The sequence below is a fragment of the Ictalurus furcatus genome, chromosome 9, assembly GCF_023375685.1.
Source record: "Ictalurus furcatus strain D&B chromosome 9, Billie_1.0, whole genome shotgun sequence".
Taxonomy (NCBI): domain Eukaryota; kingdom Metazoa; phylum Chordata; class Actinopteri; order Siluriformes; family Ictaluridae; genus Ictalurus; species Ictalurus furcatus.
The window spans coordinates 24,961,876-24,978,077 of record NC_071263.1 but is presented as its reverse complement, the minus strand read 5'-3'; the positions used below and the strand labels follow the sequence as shown (position 1 = coordinate 24,978,077).

The window sequence follows — 16,202 nt, the reverse complement described above, 5'->3', positions numbered from 1 at the left end:
TCTCTTTGAAGTTACTAGTTCTAGAATAATTGCAGCACTGAGAGAACGTTTCAAGGTCATTTCTAGAATTCTCGCTGAAGTTACTAGTTCTAGAATAATTGCAGCACTGAGAGAGAATGTTTCAAGGTCATTTGTAGAATTCTAGCTGAAGTTACTAGTTCTAGAATAATTGCAGCACTGAGAGAGAACGTTTCAAGGTCATTTCTAGAATTCTCACTCAATTGAAGAATTCTAGAATAATCAAAAGTGTTGAAAAAGAACATCGCACGATTGCTTCTTCTAAGAATTCTCTGAATTTCAGAATTCTAAAATAAGTTGGAGCGTTGATAAACACCTTCTCAAGGTCACTTCTTCTAGAATTCTTTTTGAAGTTTAGACTAACCGCAGTCTTTAAACAAATGTCCTGACAAAAAAGGTTAGGAGGCAGTAAAAAAAAAAAAAAAAAGCAAACCCCATACCACGAGTTCCATTGTCTCAGACAGAGACGCATATCATTCTCCTGAAATTCTCCTTTAATTAGACAGAAAATTTCACACTACTTCCTCTTGCTATAAAAAACAACACGCATACAGAAAGGTCACGGACAATCCAACTGAGTGGAATTCCAGATTATCTCTTCCTGGTGTGGAAGCCAAACCAGCGCTTCAAATTGCACACAGGGTTGTTTAATGTTTAATGCTTAACGCGTGACTCCAGGAGCCATTATACAGTAATCTCACAAGATTATCTCTTCTGAGCAGGAGAAACATCATCATCATCATCATCATCATGATATGAAACAATAAAACTCAGGCCAGATTTACAGCATGTCACCAAAATGTTCATGTACTGACATGACATACACTAGGACAGCTGAGGAGATATTTGGAACACACACACAGGCATTACCGTATGAACAGAGGCTGCTAGCTTTTCCACAAATGGACTGAGATTTTCAGCAGCTTTCAGTCCATCCTGAAAAAAACTGAAAGAAGAAGAAAGATGATCTCACACACACATTTGCATATCTGCCCTCATACACAGTATACCTTTATATCCATCTACATATACAAGAGTGCAAAAGTTTACATCCCCCATGTTTTTGTTTTTTTTTGCTTTACAATTGAAATAGCAAGCAGAGCATTACTCAAAAGCATTGCTCTTTGATCTTTCATCTTATTGCAGTTATATAATGAGTCTTTATTGGTCACATATACAGTAGAGCACAGTGAAATAGCTTTCTTCGTATACCCCAGCATGTTAGGAAGTTGGGGTCAGAGCGCAGGGTCAGCCATGATATGCCTGGAGCAGAGAGGGTTAAGGGTCTTGCTTGTATAACGGTTGTTGATGGCGGGGGGAAAAAACCCCACCTCTTTTCATTTTATTTTTAATATATTTAATTAATACGTGGCTGGAAGCTGATTTTTTTATGCCCTTTTTTTTCTTACTAAATTTTACTTTGTTCCCATTTACACTTTAGCATATGCTCATATACAAAGCAGCTAACAAATATCACAAACAGCTGAAGGTGTACCGATACAGATTAGCTTACCAGAATAGACTAATACTGATCGGTACAAAAGTGATCTAGTCTCTAACTGAAAACAACTCATTCAAACATCTAAACAAGGAGGTAAATAAGTTTCAAGAATAATGTGCTTCAAGAATAAATATCAGTTTTTACATTCGTAAGACACTTAAAAATGCAAAATATGCCCAAACCCACGTATTAAAAATGAGCTTTGCCTTACAATAATATTTTACTTAAAAACTGTTACAACATGACAAATATTACAACAACAACTAAGAGTAAGATGTCAGAAGTTAGGGCATGTAAAGTCCATAGAGCTTAAAACTCTTAACACTTTTTCTCCCCTCAAAAATACATTATACGGCCAAAGGCCGGTCACACCCATATGTGCTTGTTGAACATCCCATTCCAGATTTAGTCCCCATTTACTGTTATAATAACCTCCACTCTTCTGGGAAGGCTTTCCACTAGATTTTGGCGCATGGCTTTTGGGATGTGTGTTCATTCAGCTAGAAGAGCATGAATGAGGTCAGGCACTGATGTAGGGTGAAGAGGCTCCAGTTCCAGTTCCTCCCAAAGGTGGTCAGTGGGGTTGGAGGTCAGGGCTCTGTCCAGGACACTTGAGTTCTTCCACTCCAAACTTGAACAGGTTTGGGCCTCTTAGTTTCAGTACAACTGTGGAAGTATCCTATACATATATGGGTGCTTGAAACAGTTTGTGGAAGAACCATATATGGTTGGGATGGTCAGGTGTGCTCAAACCTTTGGCCATATAGTGTATATATTGTATAGTGAGTCGTTTTTTGGGGGTTTTCTTTTTTTTAAAGATGCAAGCAAATTGTCATTCTTGAAATATTTGTATAATGTTTTTTTTTTCTTCTTCTCAATAATTCTGGAAGGTAAATACAGGATTAAACTACAGGAACAGTGGTGTAGTGCTACTGTACAATACATACTTGAGCTGGGCTTGGAAATACTTGATAAGGCTCTGGAGCAGATCAGGGCCTTGTCGTATCTTCATCTCCTGAACCTTCAGCAAATACTGCACACACACACACACACACACACACACACACACACACACAGAGAGAGAGAGAGAGAGAGAGAGAGTTCTTAGTCTCAATCTCTCTATCTACTTTCAGCCTACTTTAACCATGCTCTGAGACTGATCTCAAATAGATTTGCTGAGAAGTAAGCCTGCTGAAAGATCATCATCATGCTGAGAGACTTCTGTACATGCAATCTAAACAGAGAACTCCTGAACTAACGTTAGCTTTATGTAGTGCTTCGTCTAAATCTAATCGATAGCACCTATAGTTTATATATGATCACTACAGAGAGGAACATTGTGCATTGTAGCATTGTGTTCATGTCAGAGGCTGCTTATGTAGAAAATAAATATCCATCTCCTGCAGTAAAGCAGCAACTGGAGAACATCTGCAGGTCTGTGGCCAGAGAAAAATAGGGGTCCCTACAGAAGAACAGAATTCCCCTCTCTTTCACCTCTTCATTTTAATTTATTACAACATCCTGGTTCAGCAGTGCAGCGAAAGCTAAATTTTCCTTGATCCACACACAAGCAAAAAAATAAAAAAACCCCCAAACCACACACAGAGAGCATGACCTAAGCACTTAAAGAAGAAAAAAAAAACCTTTTACCAGCCTCTTTGATGAACCGAGCCCAACTATCAGCCACACATTGACACACACACCTCACACATCTGCAGCTGGAAAGTCCTCCTCTCTCTCTCCATGTCTTCCACTATATCGGAGTCCAGGCGCACCAGACCGAACTGCTTTTGCCTCTCCTTCTCCAACTTCCCCCTGAGAGATCCAGAGACACAAAGAAACCTTGTCTAGCTGCCTGGTCTGTTTGTTTGTACCTCCATACATTGTCTAGGTATGCACAGCATTCTCACATTTTAACGTCATAATCCTTCCAGCCTCTCTCCATATGCTTCTTCAGATCCTGAGACAGAACAAAACAGAGACAAAGACAAGCGACATGACGGAAGGCATTCTTCTATTTAAAACACACACACACAAAATCAACAATAATGTGTTCTTATGGAGTGATGATTATGTTCTCATCTGCAACAGTCTGTGGCATCCCTGAGCTCACCCCCACCCCATTCTCCCGCGGTCTCATTACATTAAGATACAACACTCCCTTCTCTCGTATAAATGAAATATTATGGACAGATCTACTGGGGGAAAAAAAAAAAAAAAAAAGAAGTAAATGTCTATATTTTCTATATTCTTAAAGAAGCCCAGGGAGATGAAGAAAACATTGGATAATCCGAGTTAGTGTTGAACATGTGATGGGAGTGTCGTTGCATCATAAATCTAAGAGCCAATCAAGTCGAATATGAAAATGTGGATATGAAATGTTGACGGGGTGTTTCTTCAAATCAAGAACCTGGATTTCTTAATGAATCAGAATCGTTTTGTTCACCATATACATTTGATTCTTATTCTGATTCATAAAGATTTGAATATGCAAATTGGAAACACCCCCTCAACTCCATATTTGCATACTGGACATGACTGGCTCTTAGATTTATGATGCGATAACACTGAGTAAGAGTGTGAGAGCTTCTGTGCTTTCTTCTGCTGTCTGATTTTTTTGTTTTGTTTTTTGCAACAGAACAGAATTAATGGTCTTTAAAACAACTCTTGGGTAACTTTATACAGAAAATAAATAAATAAAACATTACCAGGTTTTTAGAGTCTCGTTATACTCTGGTTTGACTGATGCTGAATTCCTCTGCTTTTAAGAAGGCATTAAAGAAACAATAATGCCCGTTTTACAACATAACTCGGAGCATCACAGGCTGCTTAGAACATTATGGGTGGGAGAGGAATATTAACAGACAACACTGTTTCAAACGTGTCACACATTTTCATAATCTTATATCTTTTACATTTCTTCTGCGTCACCTTCCCTCACTATAATAAGATTTACTCCTCTTTCGATATAGATATAATCCTCATTGCGTCGTTCATTTATTCATTCATTCATCTTCAGTAACTGCATTATCCCGTTCAGGGTTGTGCTAGATCCAGAGCATATCTCTGGAGCACTGTTCGTGAGGTGGGAATATATCTTGGATTGAATGGCAGTCCATTGCATGGCACAAAGCTCAAATCATTTATACCCAGGGGTAATTATAAGTATAGCCAATGCACCTACTGGCATGTATGTGGGAGGTCGGAGGAAACCAGTGAAGCTGCCGAAAAACCCGCAGGATTACGGGAAAAACAGGCAAAACCCCGCACGGACATCATCTCAAAGACATGATCGTACTGTAGATGCTGGAGCTTTGAATCGGCAATGTTATGCACTTATTGCTTATTGCGGCTTTAATATAGACCGCTGACTTATCGCACCTTAAACGCAGACTTCATAGCCCCTTTGACAACTTGAGCATCTCGTTGAAACTCACCAGTCGGCTGTCTCTCAGTTCACTCTTCAGGATGTTCTCCAGAGGAAAGGAGAGGATGCTGTTCAGATTCTGCACCTGCAGACACACACAATCAGACACACACACACACACACTTATAACAGGTGGCACATAGACAGAGCATCCAACATGTATCCAAACACAGCTTCTCCAACTTTAACGTAAACTTTCAGTGTAATATATATTGTCAGCGATTTTCTACCCAGTCGCGGTTCCATATTTCTTGGTTTCCAGTCAACGTTCCCCCCCCAGAGCTGAAATGGGGGAGGGGAGTGGGTTTTTAAACGTGGAAAAGCCTCAACCTGGCAGGAGAGGACTTTGTGTAAATCTTCCTTTGGAAAGAACGCAGGAGAAAATCCCCTGAATGAAAAACAGAGCGAGTACGTGCATACAACGTGTGTGCGAACTAAACTCAGGAAGAATGGCCAGATTTGAAAAACAATTTAAATTGAATTTAAATTTCGTAAAAAACAAGAGAAAACTGTGACCCTGAGCCTTTAAAAACCTTCCCAGAAGTGCGCACAATTCAGTTCCATTCAGATTTATTTGTGTAGCACCATTCACAATACGCGTCATCTCAAAGCAACTTGACAGAAACAAACAAAAGCCGAGCTCGGTGAAAAGACATGAAGAGGAAATCTTCAGAGGAACCAGACTCAAAAGGGAACCCGGAAACTGGATAGCAGGATTATAAATAATTCAGTACATCAAAGCAAACGGCACCAAGTGTACTGCTTAAAGCGAAGAGGCCAGGGACGAGCTCAGGACAGGCTTAACGATCAGAGCAGCAGTTCTTACGCTGCAATCCATTGTACGATTGGAGTTCAGCTGGATTTAAAACCGTTCCAGTGCTTTGGCCCGGAAAAACATGGATGCTCAAGTGTATATTTGTATGCCTAATTTCTGAATTTGACAAACGTATTAAGACGATATACATCAAATATGTGTTTGATTAACGAAGAGAAATGATACATTTTGTCTTTCATCTCTGCTCATAAAATGACCTGTTACAGTGATCCTATCATGTTAGTAAACCTGAGCTGAAATCAGCAGAATTACACAGTATCCACATTGATACACAGTATCCACATTGATACACAGTATCCACATTGATACACAGTATCCACATGGGGGGGGGGGGGACGTCAGGTTTGTTTATGTCAGAGAACTTTGCCACTTTTCCATGTTGGATATCAGGTTCTTCTATGTTCTGAGTGCAATGGACTGCAGCATTAAATACAAGTCTACAGTATCCAGCTGAGATTAATAACTGAAGCAAGAGTGGGGCTGTTTTGGGGAAGAGCGACTCAACCCATCACTAGAAAATAGGCCACAAAGATGTTTTCTATTAATATAATCTTAAACTGCAGGGTTGGATCAAAAGTTATTTCATTATTTCAACTGAGCCAATGTAATTGATGCTGATTTTCAACTTGCAACTTTATCTCCTCAATCAATATACATATATCAATACATATGTACATAATAATACATTATATATATATACACACACACACATACACACACACACATAGTATATAAAGAAGTGTCCCATTCATTGTGACACCAAATCTATTCTCAGCTCCATAACTTCAATATACTATAATGCTGTAACATGACCTGTAATTATAATGTCATTTCCTAAACATATTGAAATCTACATTACTCTTGTCATGCAGTGAATCTCACTAACTGAAAATTCTCAGGGAAAGCTTGCCTCAGCTTGTATCCCTAGATCTTCCCCCAAATGTATTCATTGTTTTGTATTGTCGTCAGTAACTGCCACAAGGATCTCCAATAAAGCTGAACTTCTCATCTCAAAGCACATTTTACAATGGAGAAACATGATATTCTCAATAGGCCATAAATGAACAGGAGTGGCCGATCTATTCTGATACAAAGTGCCAGACTAAAGCTGAAAAACATAAAAGTGTTATTAAAAAAAAAAAAAAAATGAAAAAAAAAAGCTGCAGCAGAAATGAACTCATAAAAAGGAAACAAGTCGCTGATACAGTAAGACAGCTGGAGTCAGCGGAGGACACATACTGGATCAAAAAGAAAAGAAAAAAAAAGTTTATTTTCCAAGCCCAGTTTCTGTGTGAGCTCAGCATCCCTGGTGATTTTATGATTGACAGCTTAGCAGTCAGGCGCTACCCACTCACACACTCGGGTCTGGGATTAATTAAGGTCACCATGGAGACAATCGGTCAGAAGGATCCGGATCCACTCCGGTTCGAGAGGGCCTTGGCTGCAGCTGCCACACACACACACACCACACACACACACAGCTGTCCTTCCCAGTCCCCTAGCGCACTCTTGCAATGCAGCTGGAGCCAAATCATTATTCATTCCTAAACAAACGAAGATGTCACACACAGCCACACACACAGCCACACACGTGCACCCTGAGTAACCTGCTGATGTTCTCATGACTTGGTTCTGGTTATAGCATTATTTAGGATGAGCAATGTTTCTCAGACACTGAGCTCTGAAGCCATACTGCGTGTGTATTTCACCGGACTGATGCACAACACATGACTTACAGCACATGCCTTCTTATATCTCTTATACACTATGACAACTGCTGGGAAGTTAATCACGTCCTAATAAAGTCACATGGTACAATAACACGTGTCTATCCGAATATCAGAACATCTAGCTCATGTTGGATTTACAGCAATCTGAGTAGAGTCTGCTACTCATAGCTGCTCCTATATGGACAATTCCCACAACACTAACCAAAACTACAACACTAACCACCATCATAGCTAGAGATTAACTTTAACACATTTCTTCCTTAAAAAAAAAAAAAAAAAGAATGAAAGAAAGACAGAAAAAAAAGGCTAACTGTTCAAAAATATTGATGAGGTTATAATGTATGGAATAAAACACTGTTTTAAACTGTGGAATGAAACACTGCTGGTGTGATGTGGCCTGAGGCAAAGTGAAGTCAAAGTTGACTTCTACTGCTGTAGTTAACTCCTACTACATGCCTTGCATATCTTGCCGTGATTATTCCTCTTACACCACAGCAATTTGCCAACAATGACATTTTTATTCATTAGAAAAAAAAGCACTGCACTTTATATCCATTTATAATGCCACGAAACGTCCGTGAAAGTTAGTTCCTTATGGCATAGCGGCTATCCAGAGCTGTTCCCTCATCACCAACCTCTCTTTTCTCCCTCTTAATAAGACAAAACAGCGCAGCTTGTCATGTTACCAAGAAACCATAAACCACAATACGCTCGGTCCTGAATGTTTTCCCGTATCGGGATACTTAAACTCACAGCTTTACTGCTGACTGTTACAAAAACACTGGAGTCTCCTTCCACAAATGCTACATAAACACAGAAAACTTCACCCTATCAATAATCGCGCAAAAATCAACTTATCCGCAGCAGTTACTATAGAAATGATAAGACTGGGCACTACTGTCAGAGCTGCTGTTAGAGAAAATACATCAGTACCTCAGAACACATCAGCGTCGAGCATTCAACTGCACTGTGGTATAACAGAGAATGTTTGATAGATGTGTATAGAGTTAAATATACAAACTAATTTATACACACACACACACACACACACACACACACACACACACAGTTAGAACAAGAAGTCCAATGAATTTGTTTTTGCTGTGTACTGAAGACATCTGTGTTTGAGAGCAAAAGATGAATATGTGAAAAGAGTTTAGAATTACAGCTTTTATTTCCTGGTATTTATATGTAGATGTGTTAAACAACGTAAAACAGCACATTTTGTATCAGACCACCCAGTTTGTTTGCTACGGTAAAATCCTGGAAATTCACCCCAAAAGAAGAAACCAACAGTTTGGTGATGTCAGTGGGTTGCAGGCTTCATGCAGTTATTGCAAGCAAGGGATATGCAACCAGATATTAAGTGATATTTACTTTAATTTACTTCAAGACTTATCAGTTCCGATACTTTTGCTCGCCTAAAAATCATCTGGTCTGATACAAAAAGGTTCTATGTTTTATGCTGTTTAACACATCTAGATGTAAACACCAGGAAATACAAGCTGAAATCCTAAACGCTCGTCTCATATCCATCTTTTGAACTCGAACCCAAATGTCGTTGGTATACAGCACAAAGAAATGAAATAACCTTGCCGTTCCAATACTTTCGGAGGCGACTGTATATTTAGTCTCACCAGAGTTTTGAGGAGCACGGTGACCTCCCTTGTGAACACTGCCAGGTTAAGGAACCCTGTGGAGATCTCAATATTGTCCTGAGATAGATGACTGTTTCCCAGGTTCTCCAAAACCTCGATGTATTGCTCGTTATACTCCACGTGACCTGAAACGCACAAACAGGCAAATATAAACGATTTGTATCAAAAGGAGTGCAATGGAAATGTGAAATCAGGTCAGAAATGACAACATTAGGTCGAGCTGTAGCTCGTCCATACAAGACTTTCAAAACAGCTTAGCTTACTTTTTATGCTAACAAACCAGAGCAAAAAAAAAAAACAAAAAAAACAAAAAAAAACAACAAAAAAAAGAGAAAGCATTTCTAGACAGGTGTAATATTTCTATCCCTAACCCTTGCAAAGTCCCTACTCCGGAGGTGGTACTTTTTCAAAGTTCAGGAACTTTGGGGGTGGGACTTGGATGCTGAACATACTGATTGGTTGAGTGCACGCAGCATTTTATTTCACCCACCGTCTGTTGCGGTGCGTACAGTAATAGTTGTTCATTGAGATTCGAACCAACACAATGGAGTTTCTTAAAAAACACGACCGATGGCCCGACGACGAGGTCCAGGCCTTATTAAGTATTTATTTTGAGGATGAAATACAGCGGGAACTGGAACCGGCGACCGGCAATGAAAGAGTATACTTAAAAATATCAAGTCGTTTAAGCGAGCTGGCCGTTGTTCACATAGGAAAACAGCTCAAGAAATTCAAACAGGACAAGAAAATGAAGGATCACAATAACAGGAGCGGTCCCGACCAGCGGCCCGACAAGTGGTTTGACCATCAGACTAATTTGCCTAATCTTCACGGTACTTTAGACCACAATGGAAACACAAAAAAAAGTTCCTGGAACTAATTGTTTGGGTTTAAATGTGGCTTAAAGCTATTTTTAGAAAGTAAAACAGTGTATGCAACTGCCACAATACAATTCTAATATTTAACCCTAGTAGACTAAGTACAAATAATACATAAATACTGCAATTTGTTAAAACCCTGAGTGTCTACTTTCATATGAGCCATTAACCACTACTGTGTATGGCATCACATATAAATTCAGTGCTGAACACAGACACTCCCAAAACAGGTCCAAATTCCATTTTTGGCCTCTGGTATCAGTTATCTGGTAAAACAGAAACAACAACAACAACAACAACAAACCCCACTAGAAACATACATCAATTCAACAGTGAAGAGGAATTACGGAATTAGTGGCACGTAGTCCAACATATTTCAGTAAAATTACAGCTCTGTAAACTCTAATATCCTTGCTTTTCAATATTTCTGTAAAGGATATTGGATTGTTCCTTTACAATAATATTAGCTACATTTCAACTTTTTCAACATCGCCCAAGAGGAGTTATTACAAACACTTAAATCTCATGTTCTCCGGTGCATGATGAACATCCCAGTTTGCTTTCGAATGTATTCAAATCAGCGATAAGATACTCAAAAAAAGCCACCGCACTGTAAAAGTAATGCTGGGCCGTTAGCTCTGTCCATTCAGGCATAGCATGAGATAAAAGGCTCACGCTGCTTTCATGGCACAGACGCACGGCAAGCAGACACATACTCAGACATCAAAGCAGCTATGCGGAATCGCCACGTGTGCCACGTTACATAAACTACAACCAGGCCGTTATTATCAATCCTCTGTGTTGCTGAAACATCTCACAACCATCACTGCTGTTAGCTTACCATGTCCTAAAGCTATTCAGGTGTATGTATAGAATGTCCGAAAGACAAGTTATTTCCTGTTATAACAGTCATTTCTGCACCAGACTCTCTTTGAACCCTTTCTTGAAGTTAAATAAATAAATAAATAAATAAATAAATATGCAGCTTTTTATGTTACCATTAAACCGCAACCTGGCAACTCAAAGGTTGCCACAACTTAACGTTACAGCTTTACTTCTGACCGTTACAAAGCGCAGACACTGGCGAATCCTTTGCAGAATCCATCACGGACATTTTCATCTCATCAGCGATTATAGATGCTTCCTATAATTGTTTATGTGGAGCTTTTTTGGTCATACTTGAGATGTCCCTGTGTAAACGGTTACTATAAAAATGATCATGTATTAGAATACACAATAAACACGATCACATTCAGCTCAGCTTTCTCATTATTTGCCACTTTAACCTGAATGGCATTTTGTTCCATCATGTCTTTAACCAGTCTCTCAAAAAAAAAAAAAAAAAAACAAGTTTTAGCCGATTGGTAAAGCATTCCACAGTTCATCTTGTTTGCAGAATTGTTTTCTAGCTACTTCCGCTATGCTTAATTTGGTTCGGTTTAGTGAAATGTTGGCTCGAAGACAAGGACAGGTGGGATTTGACCTACTAATGTCGCTCTTCATCAATCTGACCAATCCTTTTTGTGTATATTAAACAATTACTGGTTAACATTATAAGCTTTGAGAATAAAGACTATTGGCTCTGCCTTACTCAGGTTTCCCTTGTTTTATCTTAAATACTGTTTTCATTTCTCAAACAATTTAGTAGGAGATCAGAAATCAGGATGGGCGCACATACTTTTTCACAGCATGGTATGTTTTGTGTCATGTCCTTGTGTCGCCAAGAGGCCACAGCATGTGACGCAGCATGAGCAGCAGTTTGAAAAGATGTGGTTGGCTGGCGTCACGGTTCTTGAAGGAAGCACGTGTTAGCCTTCACCCTCGCTGGATAGTAGCTGTCGGATCGTAGCAAAGAGCTGGCTGGTGGGTGGGAACTGGCAAGTGACCAAATTAGGGCCAAAATGGGGGAAAAGGTTTTTTTTTTGTTGTGTTTTTAAATGTCGTTCTGATCTATAACAGTATCTTAAAATAATCATTGCACCTTCAGAGAAAGAACCACTAGAGCTAGAGTAAGAGAAAACCCCAAAGCAATGAGTCCTAAAACCCGGAAAGGAGTTAGCATTTTAGCACTTCCGGTTCATCGTCGGTGGGGGTTTTTTTAAAACAGGTTTTTCATTAAATATTCCTGAAATAAGGTCTGTGGTTAACACAAGCTCAAGATACTTTCACGATTTATTCTACGGCATAGAATACATCAGTAACACCCCACTGGTGGTTTTTCTTAAAGCTTTTACGTGTCTTGAAAAAGGCGGTTGCTAACGAGTGGCTAAATGGTACTACAGAAGTTGTCGGGGACATTAAACGTCGTCACGGCGAACAGGAAAACTCATCTACTACAGCCTCGTTCTGTTTATACTCGCCCTCTTTCAAACTATTCCAACTCCAACTTGCAGATTTATCAATTTATAGGATTTTCCAATTGTAGTGTTTTTTAAAATAAAGATCGGAAGAGTTGTCGGAAGTGCAGTGGTGTAGTCTGTTTATAGCCTAACTTTAGCTTTTTTTTTTTTTTTTTTACTTCTGATTGTATTTAGGCGTTAAAAAAATTCATAAAAACTGTGTTCAATTGTGAAGATTATCTTGATGAAAAAAACGTGTAAGAATCATAAGCTTTTATTGGTCACAGAGCTTATTGTCTGCAATAACCTCCGGGTTGGATCATCCCTGCAGCACTATTAAAATGGCACAGACCTGCCTTTTCAACGGCATTAAAAAAAAAAAAAAAAAGTATGGAACGTTTCTGAATTGTTGATAAGGGTGCAGGACAGGAAACGGTCATTAACCCGTCGTCAACCACGTGTGAAAAGTTCAGCTGTTGTTTATGAACCATCAAGGCATAAGACATGTTTTACAGCAGCAGCATTGTAAAAGGCAATTACGTGGCATTACGTGAGTCGCGAGTTCCTCACCCTGGCAACAGGGACTAAAAAGAAAAACACTGAGAGCAGATAATAGTCCATAAATATACTTTTTTTCCTTTTCACATCAGCACTGATACGAAAATATGCATTACATGACTGTGTTTAGTAATAGTTATGCACTGACCTCGGACTCCAGTCATAAATCACCTCAACAAAAACATTCTAAACACTTACAGGAGTTAAACTTCAACGGGGTCATGCCCTGTTTCTCACACAGACGGCGCAGTGAATGATCAATGTGGCTTAAATACAGGGAGAAGTTGGAAAGAGAAAGGAGGTGATTCAGAGCTTCATCAGATACCCTGAGGGAGGATTAGAACCCAATGAGGCCAGGAAACTAGGGCCTCCCTGAGCACGGTGCCTTTACTGGAATAAACCATCTGAGTTTGGTTAGGGAAGAGGGGGAATGAGGAAAAAAAAAATAAAGAGGGGATATGGGATAAAAAGAGAGGGAGCGAGTATAGGGGTCTACAGCCAAACTGTAGCATTGTGACTCATATAATATATCTGCTTCCCAAATGTGAAGAATTTCTGACGGTTAACGATTCATTTCCCAGAAACACACATTACACAGGTCAGGGACAGAGAGATACGGCTGTCTGTTCTTAATGAAGTTCCCGGATTGAGAAAGTTTACATAGCTGGCAGCTCTAGTAGGCAGTTCCCATATTTGTACAGGGAGTCGTCATGTTTAAAAGAGGGATAAAAAGGAGGGAGGGAGAGCCAGTAAGGTGTGAAGACTCTCAGGTTGGAGATCATTCGTGCAGTCTGCGTACAGAACCGGACACCAGCATGCAGCATTTAACTGAATTTTCTTCTCAATTCAGATTTGCTAGATTTGATCATTTTCTATAAAAGCAGCTCTGAAAGTAGTTCCGGCTGCAATTCAAATAACAGGCCTATGAAAGTGAGCTTGTTCTAATAAATGATCATTTCTATAACAACAACTAACACAGGGACAAATAATAAACATGCTGTTATTTAAAGCTGAAGTACTGAACTTTTGTCTCTCTATCGCCATCTCTGTTTGAAATGTAAAACTGCAAGTTCCTTGCTGAGGTTTTTTTTTTTGTTGTTGGTTTTTTAAGTGGGTTGTGCTTCGGCACTTCCCCTCTGCGCACATGAATCTGATGGTTTGAGGAATACTTATCATGGCTGCCAAGTCCGCATATAATACGCGACTGTTGGCTTCTTGTTTTCTGAAGTCGCTACAAAAAAAATCGCGAGTTGCGTTGTTTTATTTTATTAAAACAAAACAATACCCCCATCTACATAGAAATCTCGATACCTAGCTGAAACAACTGAAAAAGTGCACTAATATTAGCTAGCTATCTATTGAGCCATTGAAATGTCTGACCTGTTCAACAGAAAAAAAAAAAAGAACAAGCTACAAACACTCCACCATCCTCAGCTCCCACACAGGCGATATAGCAGCCGGCTCTTCTTCTTTCTGTTTACGGACGTGACGTAACCACGCAAATGACGTCAAACTGAGGTTTTCCGTGTAATCCGACCTGACAGCTCAACTTATAAATCATTATTATAAGCTTACCCTTGTGTAAGCTAGGGAGACAGTTTTGAACACTGATTTTTTTATGTACTTGCTCAGTAATTGAATTTATGTTCATTTTTAACAGGAAAAAGTTCGATACGCCAGCTTTAACAAAGGAAAAATATATAACTGTTGATATGTTGAAGCTTTCTGTACGGTTTTCCACCACAGGAAAGTCTTCAGGACTTCAGGAGAAGTTTGGGCTTTCTGGTTTCACAGTAAGATTTTTTGTTCTTCAAGAGAGGGGGGGAAAGAAAGAAGAAGAAGAAAAAAAAAAAAGAGGCTGGTGGGGGGAATGACCCCATGCATTGCATTGCTTATTAATACATTAGTGTTGGCCTTAAATTTAATGCAAACACCAATTTAATGGCTAAATTCTCACGTCGGTCACAACAATAAATTTAACACGGATGGTACTTAGCAATTAGATTTGCATGACATTCTTCTCATTCTGTTCACTTTATAACTTTCCATGCAACACCTATCTTATTCACACCGAGTTGCCATAGCTGAGCTGTTTCCTCTGTAGCGTGACATGATTAAAGCAGTACTGTGTGTTGACATACATACAAACACACACACACACACACACACACACACACACATACATATATATATATATATATATATATATATATATATATATATACACATATATATATATATATATATATAAAACGCAAACACTCACTGAGACCAGAGCTGTGGATGCCCTTCACCATCTTCTTCATCCTCTGCAGAGAGCTCTGGTCCTGCTCCAGAATCTGGGACAAAAAATAAAGATCAGTGTTAAACCACAGCATCCTAACCCTAGGTTTTCTGGATTTGTACTTACATTGTGGCTTATTTTGAAAAGAAACAAAAAATTCCGATGGAAAATCTAAGTAACCTCACCAGAAAAATACCCATTTTGAGAAACACCCCTATCAGATATCAACCTCAAGACTGCCTCTTTTCATTCAGCATGTGTGAACTTGCAAAAAAAAAAAATTATTATTGAAACAACCTACTATTCAAGATATACATCTGGAATTCAAAGCAGACCACCTGCCTTCCATATGCACCGCTGTACAGAACGTACACTGGTTAAAATTAACGCCTCGCTGTTGAGCTTGATGCAAATCAAACATATGTTTAACAATTATTCAGAAATGTGTCAAGTGTTCGCCTTTAGCGTGATTCAATAATTGACTCCAAATGTGTCGCCCAGAATAAAGACCTACTGTACAAAAATGTATACGAGACCAGAGAGATGAGAGACTATTTATACAGATACACTATATGGCCAAAAGTTTGTAGACACCTGACCATCACACCCATATGTTCTTGTTGAAGATCCCATTCCAGATTTATCCCCCCTCCACTCTTCTGGGAAGGTTTTCCACTAGATTTTGGAGCGTGGCTGGAAGGATGTGTGTTCATACAGCTACAAGAGCATTAGTGAGGTCAGCTACTGATGTTAGGTGAAGAGACCTGGGGAGCAGTCGGTGTTCCAGTTCATCCCAAAGGTGTTCAGTGGGGTAGAGGTCAGGGCTCTGTGCTGAACATTCGAGTTCTTCCACTCCAAACTTGGCAAATCATGTCTTCATGGAGCTTGTTTTGTGCACAGGGGCGTTGCTATGCTGGGACATGTTTGGGCCTCTTAGTTCCAGTGAAAGGAAACTGTAATGCTACAGCATAAAT

General features: G+C 39.4%; 1 protein-coding gene across 1 annotated transcript in view; it reads right to left on the bottom strand.

Moving 5' to 3' along the window:
- Positions 1-16,202, bottom strand: part of asap3 (ArfGAP with SH3 domain, ankyrin repeat and PH domain 3) — a 54,919-nt gene that overhangs the window by 26,153 nt on the left and 12,564 nt on the right. The window contains exons 2-8 of the mRNA XM_053632746.1: positions 15,211-15,283; positions 9,149-9,294; positions 4,957-5,031; positions 3,430-3,479; positions 3,223-3,334; positions 2,467-2,552; positions 889-964 (exon numbers count right to left, since the gene is read on the bottom strand). Of these exons, the coding sequence (XP_053488721.1) occupies positions 889-964; positions 2,467-2,552; positions 3,223-3,334; positions 3,430-3,479; positions 4,957-5,031; positions 9,149-9,294; positions 15,211-15,283 (618 nt within the window). The remainder of the gene's footprint in view (positions 1-888; positions 965-2,466; positions 2,553-3,222; positions 3,335-3,429; positions 3,480-4,956; positions 5,032-9,148; positions 9,295-15,210; positions 15,284-16,202) is intronic.